Source organism: Cottoperca gobio, chromosome 14 (genome assembly GCF_900634415.1).
Source record: "Cottoperca gobio chromosome 14, fCotGob3.1, whole genome shotgun sequence".
Lineage (NCBI taxonomy): Eukaryota > Metazoa > Chordata > Actinopteri > Perciformes > Bovichtidae > Cottoperca > Cottoperca gobio.
In genome coordinates this window covers 4,979,303-5,006,392 of record NC_041368.1, presented here as the reverse complement: position 1 = coordinate 5,006,392, position 27,090 = coordinate 4,979,303, and the positions used below count along the sequence as shown (strand labels likewise).

At 40.3% G+C, this 27,090-nt stretch overlaps 1 protein-coding gene across 9 annotated transcripts in view; it reads left to right on the top strand.

Annotated features, from left to right (window-relative positions):
- Nucleotides 1–27,090, top strand: part of auts2a (activator of transcription and developmental regulator AUTS2 a) — a 290,775-nt gene that overhangs the window by 2,362 nt on the left and 261,323 nt on the right. For all 9 annotated transcript variants that reach the window (XM_029447937.1, XM_029447938.1, XM_029447942.1 and 6 more), the window contains exon 2: nt 852–1,589. In XM_029447937.1, the coding sequence (XP_029303797.1) occupies nt 1,302–1,589 (288 nt within the window). In that variant the 5' untranslated portion in view covers nt 852–1,301. The remainder of the gene's footprint in view (nt 1–851; nt 1,590–27,090) is intronic.

The window sequence follows — 27,090 nt, the reverse complement described above, 5'->3', positions numbered from 1 at the left end:
AATGAACTTGTTTATTGGGACAGATTTTTGATGGATGTCAGAATTGTTTTAGTCAGGAAAAGCTTTAAAATGGCTTCTCTTGCAGTTGATAGATGACATACTGTGCTATAAGTGAGGAGCTTAAAAGTCTTATTAGTTAGTTATTAGGCTTTAACGTTGATATTAAAGTTGTTCCACCACACCTCAACATTAAACATAATTTTTCATTATGGATATGAATGCATCTGAAATGTACTGTATTTAATGTAAATATATGCCTTTTTAGCAAAAGAAATAAGAGCAGCAAAAGAGGGAGGATAGATTGTACTGACAGTAGATTGTTCTCAATAAAACATTTGATTTAATTAAGGCTTCATATCACACTCAAGCAGTCTGTTACATTTTCTTAGCAGGACCAATATTTGCATTTCTACAGATATACATTTTCTCTGTATGTTGCTTAAAATGAGCAGTGTCAAAAACAACAAGTTCATGTTGTGAGGCTTAAAAGCCCAAGTAGCAAAGTACAAAGTTCTGGCACATAATAAATTAATGAAATTGAATCATTAAAAAGACAGTTTAGGTTACAAGCTTGGCAAAAGCTTCGGAGACATGAGTAAAAGAGCACTTACAAAGAATAATCGTCTTATCTCGGGGGTTGATAACCTGGCAGTGTAAGAAAACACAGTATACTTAGCAGATGAGACTGTAGCCACCCTAATAAAACATTTGTCCTGCATCATGTAGAATGGCAACAGCCGTCTGTATAGGATGCAGCACCTTTTGGAAAACTGCTCATTGACTAAATGCACAGTTGAACTTACAGAGTGAACATGTGGCAAATGTGTGCTCTCTCTGTCTTTATCCTGCAGGACGGAGAGTTTGCTGACCTTGGGTAAGAGGAGTATATTCCTGGAGAGGAAAGATGTGGCGTCACCTGCTCAACTCACCGTGGCGGGACATGTTCACTGAGCAGATATTTGCTTTAACTTGAAAAGCTCTTCCTCTGGCGGAATTGACAGCTTGGTGATAACGTGTTTAATAGATCATTTTACACCTCTGTCGTAGGATTTGATGGACTGCCTTTGGGGATCTTTGCTCAGAACCTAGCTTGGTTCAGTGACTCGATGCAGTTTTGCGTTTCCTGTAAAAGGTTTTGTCTGTTGGATATTACATGGTTACCTTGGATCTAATACATTAATAACATTTTGTTGGATATTGCGGAGAGTCTCCTCTGGGGTTTCCACACGAGAGGAGGTCAAGTTGTGCCAGTGTTTGGCCCTTGAAGAGTTTGTTTCTCTGTAAGAGGTAGGTTCTTCTGGATGCTTCCAATGAAGGGCATTGTTGCCCCTCGATCTAATGGCATCCGCAAGAAGAGAAAGTCAAGGTCAGTGAGGGATCGGGACAGGCGATCAAATGGGATAAAGAACAACCATGTGAAGGGCTCTGTCTTTGGCTTCTCCTCCGACTCAGAGCGGGAGGGCAACATGCAGCCCACCTCATCCCGCCCTCGACCCCCGCGAAGAAAGCGAAAGGAGTCTACTTCTGCTGAAGAGGACATCATCGACGGCTTCTCCATCGCAGGGTTTGTGACCCTTGAGGCTCTGGAGGTGAGTAATCCATAGGGGTAACCCCTTCAACTCTCCAACCTGATGTGTGTGGGGAGCTTCTGCACGACAATCCAGTCAAAAATCTCTAACGCTGTGTAAAGATTTGCTTATTATTGTGTGCGTCTCTGACTGGGCCGGCCCAGTGTTTTGGCTCCTGCCTGCATTTTTTGGCTGTTGTGTGAGTTGGAGTTTAACAGATGTAGCTTTAAATGTAGCGCCGCAGCCAGAGATTACCATCTATGTCACTGAGAGGCTGTTGTTGTGTGTACTGCTCTGGATTTGTTTTCAACAAGAGTTTTCCAGCAAAGCCTTACAACAGATGAGGAATGTTCAGCTATGGTTGTAGTGGCTGTTGTGCCTTTGTAGTCTTCAGAGTGAAAAAGCAATTTGATCTATGTTACAACCATTTATTCAGAGTAGGAGTAATTTACTGTGTACTGGCTATCCATTTTCCTTGGATTGCAAATTGGGCACAGGCTGCCTTCCAACAATATAGCCTAGTTCTGAATTATGACTTACACGAGCAAGCATTTTATATAGCACAACTGCCATATTTTTCTACTGGTGGTCACTTGCAGATGTGTGACAAATTAAAGGAAGTGTCTTAAGCCGCATTTCTACTGCATGGTACGACGCAGCTCTACTTAACTCGACTCAACTTTTGTTTTGCTTTTTAATTGGCAAAAGTTGTGGATAGTACCTGGTACCTGGTACACAGGACATCCTGCACAAACGGATCAGCTCTGACATCATCAGAATCTGAACGTATGGATAAATCACCCACTCACTCCCCCACATGAAGGACTTATTTTCTCCAATTTGGAGACCCGCACCCGGGGTGTTTGTACGCTTGATGACACATTATACTAAAGTGGGCTGGTTTTACAGTACGCCGTGTAATTGACCAAAGTGCAGACATCCCTCGTTTAGTCGCTGAATAATTCAGCGAGTGTTGCGTTGAAGATGATGTCACGGCAGTTTCATGCTGCATCGCTATGGCGAACAGCTGAGAATCTGTCATACACTGAGTTTACGATCCACAGTGAAAAAACAAAATGGAAAAAGGTAACTGGTAACTGGTACCAAGAGTGAGTCGTGCTGAGCCGCACCATGCAGTGAAATGAAGCATTAGTAAGATGTTGGAGCCAGCATGAGCCAGTACAGCCTCAGTGCTCCTTGACATAGATTCTGCAAGTCGTTGGAACCATTCTTCCCTCATTTGGTGTTTGGATAATGGTGGTGCAGAGCACTGTCCAACACATCTGTGTTAGTGTTAGTGTGTTTGACAGTGTCCAAACTCTCCCGCAGGTGTTCATTAGGTGACCTCTACGGCCATAGCATGTGATTCACAATATTTTCCTACTCTTTGCTTAATGTTTCCTACTCATTAAACCATCAGAGCCTGCTTGGCCTCTGTTTTTATTTTAAACTGTGTGCTGTCTGTATGTGCCAGTGTTGGGTATAGTAGCTGTTCATGTTGCATCAAATATTTTGGCATTCATTTTTATAGCTATGTATAGTTTACCCTGATCTTGTTCATCCGCAGGATGTGAATAGTTTGTGTCTTCACAAGACCAGACTCGGGGATGTCCTAGAGTAACGCAGCCTGACTTGCACTTTCTAATATATGCAGTGTGATACCGATCTGGTGTTCGCTGGTGTTCGCCCTCTCAAGGATATGCACAGTAGCACTGACCTGTCCTCGCTGTATCCCCCGGTTAGTCAGATCAACACTTTTTCACAGCTCAAGAGTGTCACGTTCATTCAGAATAACTCTATCCGACAGTCTTGCGCCTGCACGTCCTTTCTCTTCCTCGTCTTTTTCTTTGACCTTCTTTCTGTTCTTTCCATTAATGTTTTGTGCGTCAGTCTGGTAAAGCACTGATATTCACAGTTTGAATGACTCGTTAGACGACAACTCAGAAATCAAGTTTGGAAAGTTAAAAGAGAGTAGCTCTTGAGTTTGTAAGGTCAATGTATGCAAAATAACTGAGCTCAAAAGATATGCTGAATTTAGCTTTCTTTGTGGAACTCTGATGTTTGCATTTCTACTTACTATTTCAGTTTCTTAATCATAATCCAAGCTAATCAGATCAGTTAATATCAGTTATTGAAACTGCCACTCATAAAAGCAATGACGTGTCATATGTTCTTTTACGAATCTAATATTATATAATATAAACGTAACGTTAGTATTTCAGGGTTTTTATCAATTATTATCAATTTATGAATATTTAATGAATTTAAATGAAAGTGGAAATGCTGCTGTTGCAGGAGGCTGATTGTAACTGATTTACAGTTTTATTTACATTGTAGAAATGATTTCAACATTTCATTACCTTACACACCATTGTTACACAACATTGTTAGTCTTTTTACTGCAGTCAACCGAATAAACAGAGTAATAGATCAAAAATATATTGCACTATCAAATTACATTAATATGAAATCCCAGTGATTTAGAATGCACTTCTTACAAGTGTTTTCGTCTTTTCACGGAGTGGTTTACTGAGTAATAAAAATGCTCAGCTCAAGTATGAGCAAGAGAAAAATAAATTATACTCGTGTCTGTGTGAGTGCAAATGTGTACACACAGGAGAGTTTCTGTGAGATTGTGACAGCATTTATTAATACAGTATCATCGAACAGGGAGGTGTAGGGAGATGGCAATATTGTATTGTATTACTTCTTACATTTGTTGTCAGCTTTAAATATAGCTTAGTTTGTTGCCCTGTGTCCCAAATGTAATGATGGCATTAATAACAGAAGCTGGTGACTCATCTTTCGGTACACAAAATGACTGAAAGTAGGATCTGGACTATGATCTGCAAAGCTCCTCCCACCATGTTGATATTAGTTTACAATGATTTTACAAACAGAACAAATCAGCAAATCCTCAGAGAATCTTTGGCATTTCTTCTTGAAATATTACCCAAACGATTAATCTATCATTGACTAATAGTTTTAGAAGAGAGCCACACTTCTCTTCTGCTCTGAGACAAAGAGTAGGCATATTTTAATGTAGGTAAATGATATCAAACAGTGCTGTCGGATCCTAAAGGCTAAAGAGTCAGGCTTCTGATTGAAAGGTCAGTAGTGCAGACGTCCAGATCAGTCTTTGAAATGTAGGTCTGGAATAGGAAAGAGATCCCAGCCCCGTTACTGCCTCTGAAGTGCCCCTGAACCAGCCACTTGACCCCCCACTTACTTTCATTATAGTTCACAGGCCAAATAGAAAACATATTTTACTTGGCCGTGCTCTAGTTGCTGATAGACAGAAATAAGTAAAAGTTGCCAAGTTTAATTAAGATTAAATCCTCCCAAAATGAATCTTTTGAAACACTGACTTGTTGTTTGTCCCCCTGTAATGACGTATGTATGTATGTATGTATTGTGGGTGTGACTTTTCCTTTTTACAACCTTTCTTTCCAAAGCTGTGTTTACTTATGTGTTTTTATCTCACTGTGTTAAAATACTCCATAACAGTGTGTGTGTGTGTGTAGTATATATATATACTATATATATATATATATAATATTATATATCATATATTACACATATATATATTTCCCCATATATATATACACCACATATATTATTTATATATATATATATCACAATATATATATATCTATATATATATATATATATACAATAATATATATCTATATGTGTGTCTATATATATCACATCTATATCATATCTAACTGTCTCTGTATATCTCTCTCTATCTCTATATCTCTATATCTCTTCTATCTATCTATCTCTCTCCGCCATATCTCTCTATTATCGTATCTATCTTATCCTCTTCTCTCCCTCTATCTATCTCTCTCTCTCTCTCTCTCTGTCTCCTTCTCTCTCTCTCTCTCTCTGTCTCTCTCTCTCTCTCTCTCAGAGAGGGAGAGAGAGAGGTGAGAGAGAGGAGAGAGAGAGAGATAGGAAGGAGAGAGCAGGAGAGAGAGGGGAGAGACTCTCTAAGAAGAGAGAGAGGGAGAAGAGAAGAGAGAGAGAGGAGAGGGAGAGAAGATAAGATATAGAGAGAGAGAGAGATCTATAATAGAGAGATATCTCTCAGAGATATAGGGATATAGAGATAGAGAGAGAGAGAGGGAGAGAGATCTCTCTAGAGAGAGAGAGAGAGATATCTCTGATAGATCTCTCTCTCTGAGGGAGATAGAGAGATGGAGAGAGAGGGAGGGAGGAGAGATAGAGATAGAGAGATCTAGAGAGAGAGGTCTATCTCTGTAGGTCTAGATAGATAAGAGAGAGGATAGAGAGAGAGATGGATATGGAGAGAGATAGAGAGATATCTCTAGAGATAGAGATATCTCTCTAGATATCTAGAGGATAGGTATTTATAATATATAGTATAGATCTATCTCTGATCTCTCTATAGATATCTATCTATAGAGTATTATATGTATATAGTATATATATTCTATATAGATATATGTTTCTATTATATGTTATATATATGTATAGATATATCTCTAGATTATCTCTATATTATATATTGTATATATATATGTATATATATATATGTATAATATATATGATATAGATATATGTATATATATGTATATATAATGTATATGTTATATATGATATATTAATATATATATATATATATACTATACATACATCATACATAATTACATTACATCCATACATATACATACACAAGTATTATTCACAGCACCAGAGGCTTTTTGCTCTGGGTAAAGTTAAATCCTGATGAGGGTCAGACCCCTGGAGGTATTTGCTAGTGCTCTCCATCTGTCACCACCGTGCCGGAGCTACACTGCTCACAGGCCTGCTTTTCATGTGATGCTGATATCTTGGCTTTGTATTTCTCTTTTGCAGTCTCAGGGTTGAAGTCTCATGATCATGCTCTTTAGAAACTCAAATTACTTTTTGGTAGATGTTCTTCTACAACATATTGTTTTGATTACCGGGCCTTTTGTTGGGGTTGTTGTTTGAAGTGAACTCGCCCATGTTGGACTATTGTTAACAGCAGCTAATTAGGAAGTTGCTGTTGGAATAAAACTTCAGAAAGCATATTACTGACAGTCTTCACCTACAGCCATGTCTTAATACAAGAATGATTTGCTTTCCACTGCAGGATACAGGATGTGCCAAATCCACCATATTGGCTGTAATTGGTCACGACTGAGAAAAGCGTTCTGCCTCTACATCCCTTGAAATGTTGAACACATTAGAACTCAATAAGGCTATTCATACTTTTATATAATTGAACTGAAAGTGTGAGCACAAAGCAACGCTACAGATGAACTGTTTAGCAGTGAATAAATAGACGTTCTTTATGATCATAACGCTGTTTTTCTGTAGTCGGCAAAGGAGCAAGAAGTCAATGTATAGCTCTGAGGCATTTTGATCTTCTTCGATTAAGTGGAGAAACACTTTGTAGTTTCATACTGTGTAGTTTTCTTAAGGATAGCAGATTTAATGTATTGATACAGATATGTATTTATTATGAGCCTATTATTGTAATACTGTGGTATTACACAAGTATAGTACAATTGCTCACTGTCTCCATTTAATATTGTTTTGTCTCAGAATCTGAGCTCAATGTGCTCAATTTCCTAAACCTAAACTTGGGTAAGAAATTCCAAAGACGTATGGAGGACTGTTCATTCATTGCACTGAGATCAGAGTACACAGATGGGGTTGGTCTGAAAAACAGATTTGTATTGAGAGAGGCCTAATCAGCAACCTATTACAGCACTGGCCTCAAAACATTTCAACTGAAAGGTGTTCCATCTGTGTTATTTAAAATGTTGCCTCAGTTAATCCACAGCTCATTATTCCCTAATAGTTAGTAGTCTCTGATGTACAGTTCACATATGCACTGATACATTCTCCTTAACCTTCATCTCTGCATCTAATGCCGGACCCGGGCTTGATCAGGCTCCTGTCCATCACACCCTTTGCTTTCCCAACCTGCCTTTCACTGCTGTTCAACATTGTGCCTAAAGGCTAGACTGACTTTTTTTTTGTTTTTTTAGAGTAACACCACCTCATCTTCTTGCTCAGCAGGTTAACAGCAGTCTATTACATGATTGACTGACTGTGTTAATACGAAGAACAGCACACAAGCAGCACTCGGTAAATTAGTACATTTGCGTTGTCTGTTCTCGATCTGATTTTGCATTTAAAGGTCTGGAGAGACTTCTTAATCCACAATGTCCCACAGAGCTCCTGCAGGTTTTGTTGTTCTTCTAACAATTTTCCCGTCTAACTTAATTTGTTACACACCATAAAAAATGAAGACAATGGATGCACCTAATGCACACACAGTGTGCAGCATGGCACTGGGCACATAACTGCATAACACCACATATGTGCCAGACTGGGAGAGCAGCCTAGTACTGGGATAGACACAAGCAAGCAGTCGGGCCTGCAGTGAAGACCGTTTCTTATTATTACTTAATAAAATAAACTTCACTAATCATTCCGAATGATTGATTTAGTGTAGTTGGATTATACAGTTCCAGGATATGATCCTTTTCGAGGAAATGGATAAATATTATTTGAGATTTTGAGGTCATATTGGGAAGTTAAGCTCAGTAAGTGATGCAATTTAAGGATGTTCCCTTAGATGGTAACTTAGTTATTCAGCTGGTTGATCTGTTTGTCTCTTTTGTAGGTCTGACAAATCCCATCCTTTTGTAGCCTAAAGGGAGAAAAGCACCAACGATATGTGCTCAACCAGTTTTTGCATCAGGATGCCCACGAGCACTGGATTTGACATTTCATGCCTAACTGCAGTAAATAGCCGACTTCCAGCTGCTGACCACCAGAGAGCGAGGAGATCGTCAATCGATTACAGAAAGTTCAATGCCTTTTACTGCAGGCTTTGCATCACACTGACAAAGCATCCATAACAGTAATATGTATAAACCATGTGTCTGCTGGAGGAGAAATGTTTTCACAAGAGCTGTGGAAATCCTCTGCCTGGGCTTTACATTTCATTACAGATCCACTGATGAACCACCAGGTCCGTGTTGTTTCCAATTAAGTGCCAATTCCTATTTATGATTTCTGCTGCGTCCTTCAGTTATTTAATTTTGGGCACCAGCTTCACACCCATCTGTCACACCCACACTGGCCTTGGATATGTGACACATATGCCGGGGCACAGTGGAGCATCATAGTTCATGGATTAAGTTGAGTCATCAGTGCGTGTGTGTGTGTGGATGGTGGAGGTAGTATGGAGTGAGGAGTTTAACAAAATGATAATAGGTTCATTGATGAGTTGTCAGACCTTCAAATGACAATTAACTGCTAGCTAATGAATGGCTATTGACATTTAGAGTGGAGTTAAAGGACAGGTCTCCGGTCTTAGCTGAAAGGATCAACTGCAGTAATAATTATGTTAACAAAGGGCATTCCTCTCATATATGGTCAAATGAAGATGATGAATTGCTATTTAACAGTCTGGCATTTTTCTCTTCTTGTATGCTGTTCGTGGGATGATGCTGTCGGCTTGCCAGCATTTCAAAAACAATTGATTTTCTTTGGCACAGCCCTCAGAAGTCTGCCTGGTGGAGGACTTGTAAGTGCAGGCAGAGGGAAATGCATTGATTGCTACTTCATTGTAAGAAAGAGGCTAATGTGAAATCAAATGTATTGACAGCTTGTTTCCAAAAGACTAGAAAAAATGGCATTTCAAACAATGTAGACGCTTAAGTATCAAGCCAGGTTTTCTTACAGCTTTGTTCCTGAGAGAATGCACGTTGATGAACAGGGACACCTTCGGAGCTTTTTTTGTCATGACGGCTCTCCATGTGCCTCGCTGCCTCCACAGATATTTCTGTCTAGCGAATAATACCACTTTTCCAGCCTTTTTAATTCATTTTCCACCTACCACACATGTACTGTATTTATTCCAGTCTCTTGGTAGTAGTGGCAGATATTCATTTGGCTGCATTTTGGAGGTGTCAGAGTGATATATGGTATGCATTAATATGCTGTGACAGCCCAAAGACTGACACATTAATGAAATAAGATGTCATCTCTGGATGATAAAAAAAGAATTAGATAATCTCTTTGTTGTTTGGCATTTCTGGATGTGTACACTACCATTTAGACACTGATAACATTCAGTAATCATTCCTTTTGTGAGTGTGCAGTCATTTTAGAAGACGAGGTCTTTCATTGGGACGCAAAGGGAGCTCGGGCTGCGCTGTTGAAAGCCTTATTGATCTACCGCTGCACATTCGGTATCTTGGCTGTCTGATCGACCGCTCAAGCAGCTCGTCTCTTGTGGTGCCTTCGTGGGTGCTGGTGGCGGACATTTTTGCCATCGATGCAGATTAATTTGTAAAACTTATTTTGTCTGCAATGCTTAACCATGTTACATGCTTTACAACACAGCAGTTATCTTTCCCAGCAGATTTGTCATTTCCCTGCCTCAGGTGGTACTGTGACAGCCTTTCCATCTGTCCTGAACATGTTTCCAGGGTGATTGTCCTGTAACTGCATAGAGCAGCAAGCCATGCAATCCATGTGTAAATCCACCCTTTTAAGATCTGCATCACCCAAAGTAGGAGGTGCTTTCAGATACGTTTAGGCCCATATAACAGCTGTGAAAATGGAACATTTTTATTAAACGCGAATCAAAAAGGAAATACGAGGAAAGAAGTCTGATTTCATCGTATTTAACCAAGAGAGCTGTTCCTGTTTAAAGGTAACCCTGCTGCATGATATCTGACACAACTCGCATATGAAATGCAAAGTGCTCAGATTTTGATTGATGTCATGATGCGCAGATACGCTTAAAGGCACCTGAGTCTCGTACCCAACACTGACACCCTGAACCCACTCGTTAAGGGAGAAACTGACACCCGTGCATTCGTATGAACTGAGGCAAAACAAATAGCTCGGCATCAGGGGAAAAGTGCAACAAGCAGCATCAATGTTTGGAGTTGACACACAGGCTCAAGGAATGGGACTGTGGGATGTTGGTGCGAGGCAGGAGGTGATCAGTCTCTCCTCCACGCTGTAAACACACTTTACAAAGATATTTCAGCCATACTTTTGTAGCTACAGTGAACTGCGTCTGTGTTGACTTCTGAGCTGAGGAATGTGTTTTAACTAGGGCTAACAATCAATTACAATTTATTTTTTAATCAAATTAATTACATGATATGCTAATGAATTAATTGAAGTAATTACATCAATCAATATTTGATTAGAAAAGCCCCCAAATTAAGATATTTCAGGTCAAAAACATTATTGCTGCACACAAGTAAATTATTTAATAGAAACATCAAAAGCGGGCATTAAAAACCAATAAATATTTTTTTCCAGTTATTTGCTGGCAAGGGGCAGGCTGTTGCCGGCGGGTGAGCGGGAGGGAGGCCGAACATAGTTAATTTGCACATACCACCCACATTGCAACTATTCAAAGCCGGTTGAAAATCGACCTATGTGGTCATTTTTAACCATTTAACATACTATTTAAAAATCTTGAGTGTCAGCAGGGTGCATTGGTAAATTCCTTGTGATGGTGTCAGCGCTCTATTATTAAGAAATGAAGAGCGCAGCTCTCAGAGAGTGTCTGACCCCCTGACGGTGTGCCAAAATGGGTTATTTGGCAATATAGGTAGGGTTATTCAACAAGCAGCAACATCGATAAAATCAATTGATTAACATAAACTCTAAATATAACATTATTTTTTTATAATTAATCAAAATTAACGCGATTATTTCCCCTAGTTTTTTGCTTACATTTCAGAGCAAGTTCATGTCTGAGAAGGATGATATTTTTGTTTTAAATGATCAAAATGTATTCACAAGAATGCTACATGCAAATATGTTTCCCTCTCCATCTTAAGCATAGAGTCTGTTCAGTTTTTGTATTTCCTAGAGGTTCTTTTTACTGCATTGACAGCTGGAAAAAGCAGTTCCAGTAATGGTTATGTGTGTTTTGTCTTGCAATAGACAATTTCTCTGCGGTCAGAAAGGAGGATTTGTTTACAGACCGTGTTTGCAAAGACTGAGTGCTGTTGTTCCAGAGATTTATGAATGACAATACCACAAGTCTTCCATCAGCTTATGTCTACATTAACGGCTAATCTTTGGCTAATGGCGCACCCGGAGTAGCTGAAGAACATTGGATTAATGGTTCCAGCTCTTTAAGACCTAAGTCTCCCTGACACTGTGCTACATTAATGTGTTAATGTAGCACACAGCTCTGAAACGACATCATTGTGTATCCTTATCCAAGTATTAGCAAGAGGCAAATCACATCCTCATCCTTGTATAATTGACTTGCTTCAGTTAAGAAAAATATATTTCCCTTGGTCTGCATGGCACCAGCTCGCTGAGCCCAGGCCATTTTCTTTTCCATTTCATCTTTGTTTTTATTCTGGCAGGTTGCAGTGACAGATGTGTGTGGAAAAAAGATAAATGTTTGTGGAGGCCGATTGTAAAATGCCATCTCAGAAGTAGAGCCGTGGCCACTCTCTCTTTTGTGTGTAATGCCTCCCATGATGATGAATTTGGACACTTTTTTTTCTTCCTATTTGACAAGAGACCCTTTTCATGCTTAACTGCAGTGTGTGTGTGTGTGTGTGTGTGTGTGTGTGTACACACGGGGCCCGTGGACACAGCCCTGTAGAGATCTCTACCTGCAGCTTTGAACCTCTGATCCCCCGTCTCTTCTCTGATCCTTCTTTCAAACCGAGCCAGCCTGCCCCTGTTTCTATTTCCATCTGCTTCCATTCCTGCACTCAGATAAGCTTTGCTAAAAAAGAACTGCACTGCTTAGTTATTTTTTTTAAAATAATTGTTTACACTTGCCTGAATGCCAGACCCTAATCCACAACCACATGCTTTTTGCAATATTGAGAAAATTGACATATATCATAGCAGCTAATACCAAAGAATTTGCTTTGCTCACAGCACCTTGGTTTCCCCAGGCCCGGCTATGTAGTGCAGGATGCAGTTCCATCTCTTCCAGGTCAGAAGATATTGAAATACTAATTAAAGTCTCCATGGCTGTGTCAGTATGATGTCATCCCCCTGCCTTTGCCTGTGGAAATAACTGCTCTAGATGCTCAGTAGGAGGTTTTCTGTGGACTGAAACTGCTTTAGATAAGAGTCACTCGGGTCCATTAGCCATGTTGTACACTTGTTTCGGAATCCACTGTGAAAATGGTTTTGGGCCACCGCTTTATGTATGATCAGGTTTGAAGCAGATGGAAACATTTGGCTTTTGGAAGTGGCATTTGATACTTTACCCAGTGGGAGTCCGGGCATATAGTCCAACTAGAACCTGATATAGAACCTATAGAAATATAGCCTTGTAGTTTGAGCTTTTACATCCACCAATATCAGGGGTTCCCCATAGTCCTGTCGGATAAACTCAAGTAACCCTTCATCTGCACCACCCAGTGTTCATTTAGGTTGATTAAATTGGACTTTATTCAACACTTTTTATTATATGAAAGACTTATGTGTTCATACAGTTAAACACATGTTTAGGTAGTTTTGCTGGAGTTTGCATCTGTACTACAGAATCTGGAAATGTCAGCCATTTATCCATTACTTCCAGTTAACTGTTACAGCTGTCTTAATACTTTTAGCACCCTTGCAAACATTTATCTGATACAGTTGGCTATCTGTTCCAACCATTTATCTTTTTACTTTTGGCTTACTATTTCAACAATGTATCTATTACTTTAAGCCTTTCTGTTCCCTTGTTGCAGTTTTTTTCGTATCAAAATGTAAATTCAGATTACTTGAGCTATAGTGCAATATTTAAACACGCACACTTTCAACTGATTAAGTTCCCTTGGTTGGAAATCTCTGCTCAAAGCAACTTCAGAGCTTGTGTTACAATAATTGACATATATTTAAGTTAAAGAGAAGGTTTTCATATTATGTTCTTTCATGAATTGAGCTGCAATATGCTCATGGACAAAGGCTGTTTGGGTGTCCACCCCAGCTCTATGGAGCCCTATAAGGTCTTGACATGTTTATGGAGTTGATTAAATCTACAGTGGTATTCAATGCACCTATCTAGACATGCAAGTAAAAGTCCTACAACAGCTTCAGTTAGAGCCTTTAAAATGCATTTCAAGCATGAAAGCCCTGGCTTCGGAGGAAGAGGCAAGGTTGACTGTAGTACTGGATTTGAAAGGTATGACTCCTGTGACAAATGCTCTTTCCTGGAAATTCCTCACAAGGTTTGGTGGAATAGTAAAAGGAGTGCTGGAAGTGTCTCGAGCTGTGTGCTGCTGTATGTGCATGTTGGGTATGTGTGAGTGTGAGTGTGAAAATGTTTGCAACTACTGGTTTAGGCCTGTCATTCATCACCTTATTATTATGCATATGAGATTGTTGCTACTTATGTCCTCACTGTAGACTAATTTTGTGTGTGTGTGTGTGTGTGTGTGTCAGTTTATTGGAGTATGTCTGAAATTGCAGAAACAAGAAAACGACCCGCACCTTACCAACCGCTCTACTCGCCTCACAGCACCCGTGAGCACGAGGCAAGAGTGCAAGTTGTTTCCGCAATTTCGGATATACTCCAATAAACAAACTACAAAACACACATGGAGTATTAGTGTATCATTCACAAGACCTCGGGGCAGCTCTACATTTCTGTTCTCTTGACTGAGGGCAGTCCGGCGCTACAGTCTCACTAACGCCTCTGGAACAGAAAGTGCTATTACAAGACAAAACGGGCCGGCACTACTCAGTTAGCATGCTAATTTCAGTAGATATCTCTGCAACACAACACAGAGACGTCTTTGACGTAACATCAACACCGTTACCTCTTCACATTCTGTTGATAATGTTTTTTGAATGTTACATACACGTTTTGAATGAAAGGCTTGTGAGCTGATGTAACCACACAGGTCTTAGTCTTATTAATATAAAGCTGTGTGTGCAGAGTGTGCACATTCTCCTTCTGCTTGTTATTATTATTATTATTATTATTATTATTATTACATACGTCAGTACAGGATTGCAGATGAAGCGCAGACCTTTTCCCAAGATCCATCTATCTGACGAGTTTCACCTCTGTGCCCTAAGCAGAATTAGCTGATAATTACCTATTTAATGCTTTATATAGACACCACTTGCACTGCTACGATGCTCACTTGCAGGACAAGCTGCACTATCCAACTTTATCAAATCAAAACTCATGAACTTCTTACAGGAAGTAAGTAAGACATTATGTGTGCATCCAGGATATGTGATTTCAGCAACTGGATTTGGGTTTGTTAGTGGAGACACAGCACTCCACTCATGCCAATCACGTAGGATATGCTTATTATCTTAAATAAAACGGGTAGTATTTAAGTCTTAATTCACCCGATTTTAAATTAAGGATTTATTTTGTTATTGTATAAATTGTTATTTAATTTATTGTTCAAATACCTAATTTACTCGGTGCAATTATGGGCCATGTTGTTATTATTAAAATGCTGTTATTATTGATAAACAATTAATTGACTGATTGTTAAATAATCGAGCAGTGAAGTACCAATGAGGAGTACATCCTTTGCAGGACTAACTGTTCAATCGATGTCAATACTGTGTGTGAGGAGCACAGAGAAAGACAGGGTATGGAAAATATACATCATGGTGTGCGAGAGAGAGAAAGAAATCAGACAATTGTGTGTAAGTGTGTGCAGCGGGGACGGCTACACTCCAGAAAGCCAAATGCATCCGGAGCTTTACCCCAAATGAAAAACACAGACTTGTATTGTTTTCAGTAAGTGTTATTCTGCTCATGTGCCTTCTGCTGTAGGGAAAAGAGAAAAGAAAGCCAGATCCCACAACATCACATCCACAAACAACACATCTTAAGAAAAAAGCCAGTGTGGATAAGTGTTTGCCCACGGAGGACTTTGGTTAAGATTTCATTACATCAACCACAGATTTGTTAAGTGCTGTATTCTACCACGATTAACATGAACAGATTTGCATTATGTGCATTAACTCCTTAAGAAGTTATCATCTTGCAGCTGTTTTGTTTATAAGATTAGTAATCTGGTATGCTTCCTTTTCTCACTTTGTTGACAATAACATCTTTTAGTCCTCTGATATATTTCCAGGAAAATCACAGTTGATACAGCTGTATATGTAATATGTATCACGTCCCGTTTTATAGTATTGTTATACTCAGTAAAGCATCTGTCTTGGACTGGCTCTAGCTTGGATTACTATTGTTGGTGATGGGAGTACATACTGCCAGAGACGTCATGGCTTGATCACAAGACATTTTTAGTGACATAACAAACTTGCTCTAATAATAAAATATCCAACCAGCTGTTCATGTGAGAGAGCAACATTATCATTTATTTATGATAAGACCAATTGAGAATTAAAGACAGCGAAACAATAGCAGTGGAATTCTAGATTAATTACATTTTAGCATGGCTCAGATACTCGGAAGCATGATTGTTATGAAAAATATGCTACTGGCGAAAATGGAAATGTTAATGCTCAAGTGGATACGTTTGGACTAATTAGTAAACATGAAAAGGCAGCCAGCCAATTCAATGATATTTCCCAGACTGTGAGAATATTTGATGAAAGCGTAATATTTAATTTGAGTAGATTTTTAGGTGATTTTATGTTCCTTCTTCTGCTGTGCTGCTTTGGACACACTGTTGAGTCCCCTGACACTTGTCATTTACAGCTGAGGCAGGTCAGTGTTGCAGGGCAATTGATGGACTGTCTGTATGACCCTTCTGGGGCTCTGGTGTATCGCTCACCTGAACCTGTGTGCACTTCCATCTGTATGGCTTCAGTCCCCTGCTGGTGTGTTTTCATTAAATGTGTGCAGAGTTTTGTAAATGGGAGCTTTACACTGGGACAAAGGGTGCTCTTATGTAAATGCCAGCAAAGTCTTTGTTGATTTAGCACATCCCAGGGTGTGCGTGGAGCATGTGTACACACACACAATCACACACACACACACACACACACTGGTACACATTAACAAACACAGACACACACTGTAGCAAGGCAGGGTTTTAGGATGGATTTGGTTTTGCCAGCTAATAGGGTATCAGCTGTACTGTACACGCAGCGAGTGGAAACAACCCGTGGGCTATCCACACGGGCCTTATCACTCAGCAAGCAGACCCCATGATAAGGCATTATGCTTTTCACAATAGTCTGCTGTGTTTTCTCCTGTTTGTGTAGTTTCCCCGTAGAGCATGCTGTAATAACCCAAGGCTGCCAATTACACAGACTGAGTGTGCTACCAGTGCGTAAGCCTCTTTCTTCATATCCATCGGGTTAATGCTCGTGGTGATTCAGCAGTGGGAATGACAGTGAGTGATTTCCAGCAGCCTGGATGTCTAGTGCCCACGCTGTTTCATTTACAAGATTTCCACCTTCTGTGAATTTAAAAGCACAGTTATGCTGCACCCCCCTCATGTATCTGCTCTGCAGGATTACTCCTGGCTGAACTCTCTGATCCTCTCTGTATATCGTCTTCTCCATCATATCGATCTTTCATTTCGAGGTGTGAGGAGGACTGCCAGCATCATGACAACAATCTGATGATGGAAAAAAAATACAGAGTATTGTAATTCCTTTTGTACTGGCATCAGTGGATTCCTTCTTTTGAGTTGTTCTTATGTATTGTAAGTTATGTATACAGGACAGTCAGCATATAAGTAGTTCATGGCCAGTTTTACCTGCAATCATCTACTAATGTAATCCTTTATTTTTACAATCAAGTCACTTCATTATGGATTATACTGCTAATTATTTTCTCGATTAATCATTTGATCTATCCAATGTCAGAAAATTGTGTAAAATGCCCACCACATCTTCAATTGTCTTGTTTTTTCCTCGACCAACTGCACAAAACTTAAAATCAACTTAATTTCCAATGACATGAAACAGAGAAAAGCAGGAAATCCGAGGGCTGGAGAAGCTGGAACCAGAGAGTGTGCATCTTTGTTTGAAAAAATGACCTAAATAATTATTGAATATCAAAATAGTTGATATGTATGATACAGTATTTCTGTGATTTTTGAGAGTACAGCAACAATGTGACAAACATGACAAAATGACATTTTTACAACTAACGGCACTTCTGGCTTCTTTATTTGGTCAGCATGGAATTATTCTGATACAAAAATTGCAATACAATAACAATTAGGGATAATTAATACAGTGACAACAGTACTGTAAAGGGAAGTTGCCTAAGCTCACTGTATTTTACATATTAAGGTAAAGGGAAATACGTGCTGATTACAGAATTGAATGAGTCGAATAGAAACGCTTCTCTTCAGTATGAAGGGTTTTCCAGGCAGTGGGTGAACAGACAGAAGGTTGATTTGATGTTCCTCCACCACTAAACAACACACAGACACACTGGTGATTTGTTGGCTGCTAGACCACATCAGTTAAATGGATCACTCCACTCGCTTGTTCCAACTCCAGTGTTTTAAGCTATTAATCTTGGTCTGTAATTAGTCTGTATGCTTAAACCTCGTTGGATTTACCAGACAGTCAAACCTGCCTGCAGTACTTCAGTGTGTACACATCTTCACAATCTCTTGTCAAGTTAAAACTAGAAATGTCTGGGTTGCTGCTGTTTCCAAACTTTGACTCATGTTTGTACATAATTCACATCTGTATATCATTACTATTTAGAACTATCTCCACCGTAGGCTTCACTGCAAACTTGATATTTATGGCAGACTTGCTTAATGTTAAATATTTGACATCTTTAAAAAAAACATGTGCTTAATCTGTGTCCCTGTAACTTCATGTTCCCTACCGAGTGGAAAGTGTTTGGTTCCGTGCCCTCGAGGCACTTGACATTAGATAAGGCAGCTGGCACAGCTCCATGTGCAGTGAAAGTGATTTACTGCTGACTCTGCAGCCTGCAAAAAATTCACAGTAGAGCACATATAGAGTACAGTGTCGGCATAAATACACCGTTGCTCATCACGTCTCCCGCGGCCTGTACATTACAATACAGTGTCACAGTGGAGTGCTTCTCTCTGTGGTGGCCCTGTTCTCAGTGCTGCACAAATGGTCGTGTAACTGCAGGGAGAGGTGGGGGTGGGGGCCGCCTGCTTGTCAACAGCTCCTCAGTGTCTGCAGGGCCGTCGTCATCATGACTCTCCCACAGGGTTCAGGCTTCACTCGGCACTGGAGACTTGCGCTGTCTATCTCTGCGGCTGTCTATCTCACTGCCACTCAGCCATCTCTCTTCCTCCTCCTCTGAGCTGCCTCCCCCCCAAAGGGACTCCTGTGAAATGAAGCATTGATTACCCCTGTGCAGACGGAGCATAATACATAATGATATTGCTCTGCACACTCCCCTCACTCTTTGAAAGGTTAAACAAACCAATATAGGCTATTTGACCGATATTAAGCTTTTTAGATTACTTTTGAAGATAACGTTTGGATTCCTTGATTATATACAATCTTTGGTTTGTTCTCCAACTTTTTCCCAGCTGGCCACCAGACACTCTTTCTGATTATGAGCAAGTCAAACCAAAACAATGGCTCTGTATCAGGAATGCCTGCGATTGTCTGGCTGCAACTGCAGTGCACCCTTTGAACTGGCCCCAGTAAACCTTTGCACGCTGCGCTCTTGTGTTCAGAACCATGGTTACAAATGCATTACCACTGTGGCCTCACAGCAGGGGGTAACTGTACTGACCCAGAATATCATGGTTCTGCTTGGGAGCAGGGCCAAATGGTGTGGTAGTGTACTGGTGCTTGGCAGATTGACCAAAATGTAATTTGCAAACAGTGGGAAAGTAGGAATGTGAAGGCTCACACATCCAGCCCAGCATGGAAATCACCATTTACATATAGCTCTGCTCCGCTCTATTAGGTCCATTTCTGATTAGAAAACTCCTGCCGCGGCTAATAAATGATTGAACATCTCTGTTTACTGACCTCAGGCAAGCATTGATAGATATTCAGATATGATGGAGGTTTGTAAAATGGAAACTGCTGCCTATGTGCCATAATAAATGGAAAGCTGCAAGATGAGCTGCTGCAACTTGTAGGGTTTCATAACTGTAAGACATTTTATAACCTGGACACTTGACTACACTTTGAAAAGTTACCCAAGTGACTTGTTCCATGCCTTCATTTTCACCAATTAAAAAAATCCTGGACTTAATTTCTTCCACTTATTTGGTAGAGAGCTCAGTTTTTAATCTGATGAGGAGCATCAAGGGGACAAACTGATAAAATATGCTCATGAAAATTAATTTAAAAGAACTCAGCAGTCATTATCGGGATTCATTTGGGTGTTTATATTTTTATAATAATTGCCTCTTTTTGTTGTTGTTGCATGTAATAGACTGTGAACAGTTGTGCCATTTGTGTTGTTGCCATAAGACTGGCAGATAGTACCATCCAACAAGATGATGATCTTAATTATTGTATTCACATCAAATTGTTATTACAGTTTAATTTGCTATTCTGTTCATTAGAAGTGATTAACAGTTTGCTGTGGCACGCCTCTGAAGGCCAGCCAACAGTTTGGTCATATAACTCACTTCAGAGTGGTCCAGTGAGAGACAAGACATGTCTCGATATGTGTTAATGGTATGCACTGTGGAAAGAAAAACACACACAGACTGCAGATACTCACATTACACGTTATTGCATGCTAAGTTAACAGATTAGGTACGAAAATGTAACAATTATAACCTTAATTTAATTTTTACTAACGACAGCACAGCAAGATATCGAAAGTATTTTGACATCAACAAATGTCTTTGTGGTTTAATTTTATGCCAGCACCGATCAAGGGTACTGACGTTCTTTGGTAGAACCTGTGGTCAACCTGTTGTGTGAAAGGCCACAGAAGAGTGCTTGAGTTGAGTCGTTTTATACTCTGTATAAGTCACAGACTTTCAGTTAAGAAGCCCCACAGTGCTAATTCTTTTGAAACTACTGATGGTGCACAGATTGTGCTTGTTAAGTTGAATGATTTTTATCATGTTTGACGTCTTGAAAGCTTAAGAGGCAGAAAGACAAAGGCTCTTATTTGGGTCTATAAATGTGCTGCAAAAGATCATAGATACAGCCTGTAACCAACATTTGTCATGTAAATGTGGCAGTATTTAATCAAAAACCCTTCTGGCCAGCACATGCACTTGTGTCGTGATTCATAAATATAGAGCTCAATAAATGTGTTGTAAAGCGTTTTGAGTGGTCGGTAGTAAGGAAAGGGAACTTTTACCAAATAATTCCATCAGTTAAACAAAAAAAAGTTGGACCAACGGCTTATCACGAAAATTAAAATAGCTGCTCAACCTTAACACTGGGGTTAGCAACAACTCCAGCTTAGGCTCACTTACGGTGGTAAGTAAGTACATTTACCATTTACACTGCTCCAGCTTACTCTGAGGGAATATTAACTAAATCACTGCATGAATTACCTAAAGTAAAAAAAAGGCTTATTCACCAAATTAGCCTTAAATCACCATTCTGGACTTTCAGTGTTGTGATTAAGTCCGTGTGATGGCAGGAAGTTCGGGTTCACGGCTGTGGCTACAGTAATGAGGGGGACTACAGCAATGAAAGTCAGCCATGCTTGTCCAGAGGCTGTGTAGTTAGAGTGATGATTTGAAGCATTGCTGTATATTGAAGTTTTATAACTGACCCACAGAAGTCAGAACTTCACTTAAGAAGTTGTTGAGCAAGTTTGTCTTTTCCTCTCAGGCCTTTGGTTTGTGAGTGAATGAAAGTGCTGACGGAATGGTTCAGAGAAGTGTTAAGAAAAGAATCTGGCAAAGCCTCAAACGGGTATAGCCATAATTACTTTCATATTATTGTCTTTCCCTGTCACCTGTAAGCCAAAACCAGTGATATGTAATGATTTGGAGCTGTTTGGTTTGGAATCAACCAGGGGAAACCCAAATATTTTCACCTCTAAAATACTTACAAAGTGTAAAGTATCCCTCTAAAACATAGCTTAGTTTATTATTATCATAATTTAAGTAATGTGGTTTAGTATGGACCCTTTAATTGCTAAAACTGGTTTCACTGTCTCCACGAATACCATTGGTTTCGAACCAGCTGTTTTTGGAGCATTCCAGTGGCTTGGCAGTATTAGGTGCAAACTGAGCCGCCCTGCTATTACGGGTTCTGGCTGTGGGTGCGTGTGGTAGATCTACTCTCTCCACTCCATTCTGTCTGGTGATGCACACATGTTGTTAAAACACAGTCCTCTCCAGGTTTACCTGAGAAAAACGTACCTACGGAGCGCAAAGGCAGACTTGATTTCTAACTGAAGACCTTTTGTCTGCTTAGCAGGCTTGATGACTATCACACTACATGAACTAGCATTGAGTCACCCTCACCCTTCTCTTTGTCTGAAACTTAAGCCTCTCGTCCGGCTGTCAGCTGAGACTAAGGTTTGCACATTTGCTTGCTGATTAGGCCTGGGAGTGACCGAGACTGAGGTTGGTGCACAAATGGGTGTGTGTGTCTGTGCATTTGTGTGTAAGGGGGATTGTAATTGGGTGCAAGTGTTAGCCAGATTGAAAGCCCCACTGGCCAATTAGTTCAACACTGAGTGGTACTGTTGGACAATTTTCATTAGCTGTCAAGAAATTCAGTGACTGTAAGATCAACAAAGTTTTTTTTATTTAAAGCGACAGTCAATTATGATGAAAAGGTCACACAGTTTATGTAAAGCTGAACACAGTTACCAATGTTATTGTTGAAAATGTACAAAACAGGAAATGCTATTGCAGATTGTGTTGATCCAGTACAAGATCATATTAGTGGCCATGTCAAGGCTGGATACTAACTCCAAATCTGCATTGGTAAATTAGGGGCTATGGCCCCATTTGTACTTGACTTTCACATTTACACTTAGCTGCTTGTCCAAGGGCTGGATGCTACATGCAAATCAGGGTGTGTCCTACTTCAATCCAGAGGGTGGTGGCAACGCACAAAGTTTAATAACTGTCCAACTGTTTAACTGCCTAGAAGAAGACTAAATTGTGCACAGTCAAACTAGCTTTAGCTTTGTTGTTTTGCTAACAACTATCTATAAACTAACACAAGCAAATGGACGAAACGTATTTATGAAGACAAAAGGTTTATTTTGTTGTTGTCCTCTAAATCACACTGCTCCCAGGGAACATATAACCACTACACCAGCTCAGTGCGCCTTCTGTATTATCACATGTATAGCTCACTTTTATGGGACATAATATAAGTCTGTTTTATCTGCCATTATCACAGGGAATGGACCCTGTAGAGGCTTCTTCCACAGAGAGAGCCTACTGATGTAGTTACACTTGCATCTTGGAGAGACACCTTCTTAAAATCTAGGAAGAATGTGTTTCAAATGGTCTCAATGGTGGTCTGAAAAATTGGATTTGATTCCATCTTGAATTCTTCTTGGATGGATTTACACTCACAGGACTGACGGTATGTGTTTTGGTTGTTAACTCACTTGAATGACCTCAGTTTTTAACCTTGTGCAAAAAAAAAGTATATTCTAGAGCCACTTAGGTGAGATGGTCAGCTCACAAGATCATGAACAGAATTACGAGCTGAATCTTAATAAGTATTGTGTTCTCTATCAGCGGTAGTTTTTCACAGAAAGTGACATCATTGAATGCTACAAGCTCAAAAACTCTTACTGCTTCACTGTAGTTCACTATCGGTACAACACTTCTCAGACTTCTCCTTTAATGGCACTGATGATAACATCCAGACTCTGTTTTAGGGACTTCTGAGGCTTACATTTTGATGTAAAGAATGTCCAGCATTTATACCATTATGTCTGAAGTATATGCAGGTTTTGAAGCAGTTAACACCAATAATCAGATCATGCAGAGCAGTTACAAGGCACATCGTGGCTGTGTGAATCCACTGTGAAAGGCCAGCAAGGTCTGACATGGTGCTACCAGGAACCGTCTCAGTGTGCTTCAGTGCTCAGTTTAAACTGAAATCTACAACAGTTTGGTCCAATAGTCAGCTCTCATTGTAGCATTAAGCAGAGAGAGTAAAGTGGTGTTGAGTGACAAGGGAAGAGTATTTCATATTTGAAGAGTCATATTGAAGGAGAACTATTGAATGATTATGTTTAGCAGAGCTTTGTGTGAGAGGGTGAGCAGGCACGCTGAGAGGATCTATTATTTGCAGAGGTTTTTTAAAACCGATAAAACAAACCCTTTTTCAAACCATGCATTCATTTACCGGACAGAACACTGGCTTTGAAAAAATAAAAGTATCTGTGGCTGCTTGCAAATGTGTCTACATATTGTACAACTTTATATAAGTATGTATGTACATACTTGTAGTTGATGCTGTGGGAATGTCAATTCCAGCAAAGCTGGAGCCTGTGTTGTTGAATGTGCTTCTTGTCATTGCCTGGTCTTTCATCTCTGGGTGTCAAGAAAGAGCTGCTTTGCAAGGGAAATTGGGTTTTGGCAGACATATCTGTAAAATATAATCAGAGATGCCAGAGTTGGAACTAGTTGGCTTGTCTGCAGTCTGCCAACCCACATTCTGTATGCTGTCACCATCATAAATATGTTGTACTCCTCTCACAATATTGAAGATAGCTGTAAAATACAGCGCTACTGTCTATTGTCATTTGTAGTGTTATTACAGTGAAGCACAAATTACTACACAAGATTACACCAACATTATGCTATATTAAATGAATTTTAAAGGAGAATGTTCAGAGGTTCATGAAAGTGAACTGAAATACTCTGCTCAGTAATTGATTTCACAGTTATTACATCTGTTAAAAACACAGTTTTAAAGCGGCTCATATTTGGTTTGCTGGAGTTGTTTTATCTTTAAACAATCCGCTCATAGAGCTTGGATCATGATTAAGCCTCTATTGCTACTTCCCAGGAAGGCTAATGCTAGTTCATAAGGGGTTAATGCCTTTTTACACCAAACCTCTTGAGACTCCTCCAGTGTACTGATGTACTAGAGGACTGTGGAGCCTCTGTATTAAATTAGCCTGATGGTCTCTGGGTGAAAATTCTGCCATGTCTGCCTCAGATTAGTTCATTAACTTTATGAGTCTAAACCCATCGTATGTAGTGTTTGCTATAATATAAAGCTACATAAAAACATTAAGCCGCCCATGATTGTAATGAGAAATGTCTGGACATCATCCCCGATCTGAGGCTACGAGTGGGACCACAAAGTATCAGCAGGAATGTAAACAATAGTGTTGGCAATGGAGTGTGACAACAGTGTGGATAAAGATATTTCAGAATTGAAGACTTTAAACCATAGGTTTTCAACAGGGGGGTCCACGACCCCCAGGGGGTCCACGGAGGTACTGGGGGGTCGCAAAATTATTTGTAGATGAAGCAAAAATTGCGAAGGGTGGCGACACACACCTACAGTCAGAGACAGAGTCCCCCCCCAAGCCTCTTCTATACACAGTAGGGCAGGGGTCACTAACAGTCAGAGTCCGGAACCAGACGCCGACCTATACTTCTATTTTAACGGCGCATTTTATTTTTTAGCTTTGCTCATTCACATTTGCTCTGTTTCACGAAGCGCGGTGCTTCGCACACACCTACACACACGGAGCACGGAACACCTCGTCCAGACCTTTGATTGAGGAAGTGTTCTACCCCTGCAGCAGAGGGTCCCTGCACCACGCTACACCAGTTTGGGGGTCCTTGGCCTGAAAAACGTTGAAGACCCCTGCTTTAAACTAAAGGCTTTCCTTTTGAACAGTAGATGTTTTCCTCGTTCCTACCATACACTATTCAAATAGCTTTGTTGGTCTTGAAGACTTTCAAGCCCTCCAGGCCAGTTGGACTAAGCTTTTTCCCTTTTCCATACATGTACAGTATATCTCAAAAGTGAGTACACCCTTTAGATTTTTGCAAATATTCTGTTATATCCTTTCAGGGGATAACATTATCCTACTGAAACTTTGATATAACTTAAAGTAGTCAGTGTGCTGCTTGAATAACAGTATAGATTTATTGTCCTTTGAAAATTACTCAGTACACAGCTGTTAATGTCTAAACAGCTGGCAACAAAAGTGAGTACACCCCATAGTGAACATGTCCTAATTGTGCCCAATGATGTTGTTTTCCCGCCCTGGTGTCATGTGACTCGTTAGTGTTACAAGGATTCAGGTGTAAATGATAAGCAGGGCTGTTAAATTTGGTGTTTTGGGCACAATTCTCTCTGAATGCTGGACAACATGGCACCTCATGGCAAGGAACTCTCTGAGCAGCTGAAAAAAAGGATTATTGCGCTTCACAAAGATGGCCTTGGCTATAAGAAGATTGCCAACACCATGAAAATGAGTTGCAGCACAGTGGCTAAGATCATACAGCGGTTTTCCAGGACAGGTTCCACTCGGAACAGGCCTCGCCAGGGTCGACCAAAGAAGTTGAGTCCACGTGCTCAGCGTCATATCCAGAGGTTGGTTTCCAAAAATAGACGTGCGAGTGCTTCCAGCATTGCTGCAGAGGTTGCAGAAGTGGGATGTCAGCCTGTCAGTGCCCAGACCATACGCCGCACACTGCATCAAATCGGTTTGTATGGCCGTCGCCCCAGACAGAAGCCCCTTCTGAAACCGATGCATAAGAAAGCCCGCAAACAGTTTGCTGAAGACAATGAATCCAAGAACATGAGTTACTGGAACCATGTCCTGTGGTCTGATGAGACCAAAATAAACCTGTTTGGGTCAGATGGTGTCCGGCGTGTGTAGCGGCACCCTGGTGAGGAGTACCAAGACAAATGTGTTTTGCCTACAGTCAAGCATGGTGGTGGCAGCATCATGGTCTGGGGCTGCATGAGTGCTGCCGGCACTCAGGGAGCTGCATTTCATTGAGGGACTCATGAATTCCAATATATACTGTGACATCCTGCAGCAGAGCATGATCCCCTCTCTTCGGAAACTGGGCCGTAGGGCAGTTTTCCAACATGATAATGACCCTAAACACACCTCCAAGATGACAACGGCCTTGCTGAAGAAGCTGAAGGTTAAGGTGATGGACTGGCCAAGTATGTCTCCAGACCTAAACCCAATTGAGCACATGTGGGGCATCCTCAAGAGGAAGGTGGAGGAGTGCAAGGTGTCCAACATCTGTGCGCTCCGTGATGTCGTCGTGGAGGAGTGGAAGAAGATTCCAGAAGCAACCTGTGCAGCTCTGGTGAATTCCATGCCCAGGAGGGTTAAAGCAGTGCTAGATAACAATGGTGGTCACACAAAATATTGACACTTTGGGCACAATTTAGACATGTTCACTATGGGGTGTACTCACTTTTGTTGCCAGCTGTTTAGACATTAACAGCTGTGTACTGAGTAATTTTCAAAGGACAATAAATCTATACTGTTATTCAAGCAGCACACTGACTACTTTAAGTTATATCAAAGTTTCAGTAGGATAATGTTATCCCCTGAAAGGATATAACAGAATATTTGCAAAAATCTAAAGGGTGTACTCACTTTTGAGATATACTGTATACTTAACTGCATTTCCCTTTTTGTTTTATTTCTATTCTT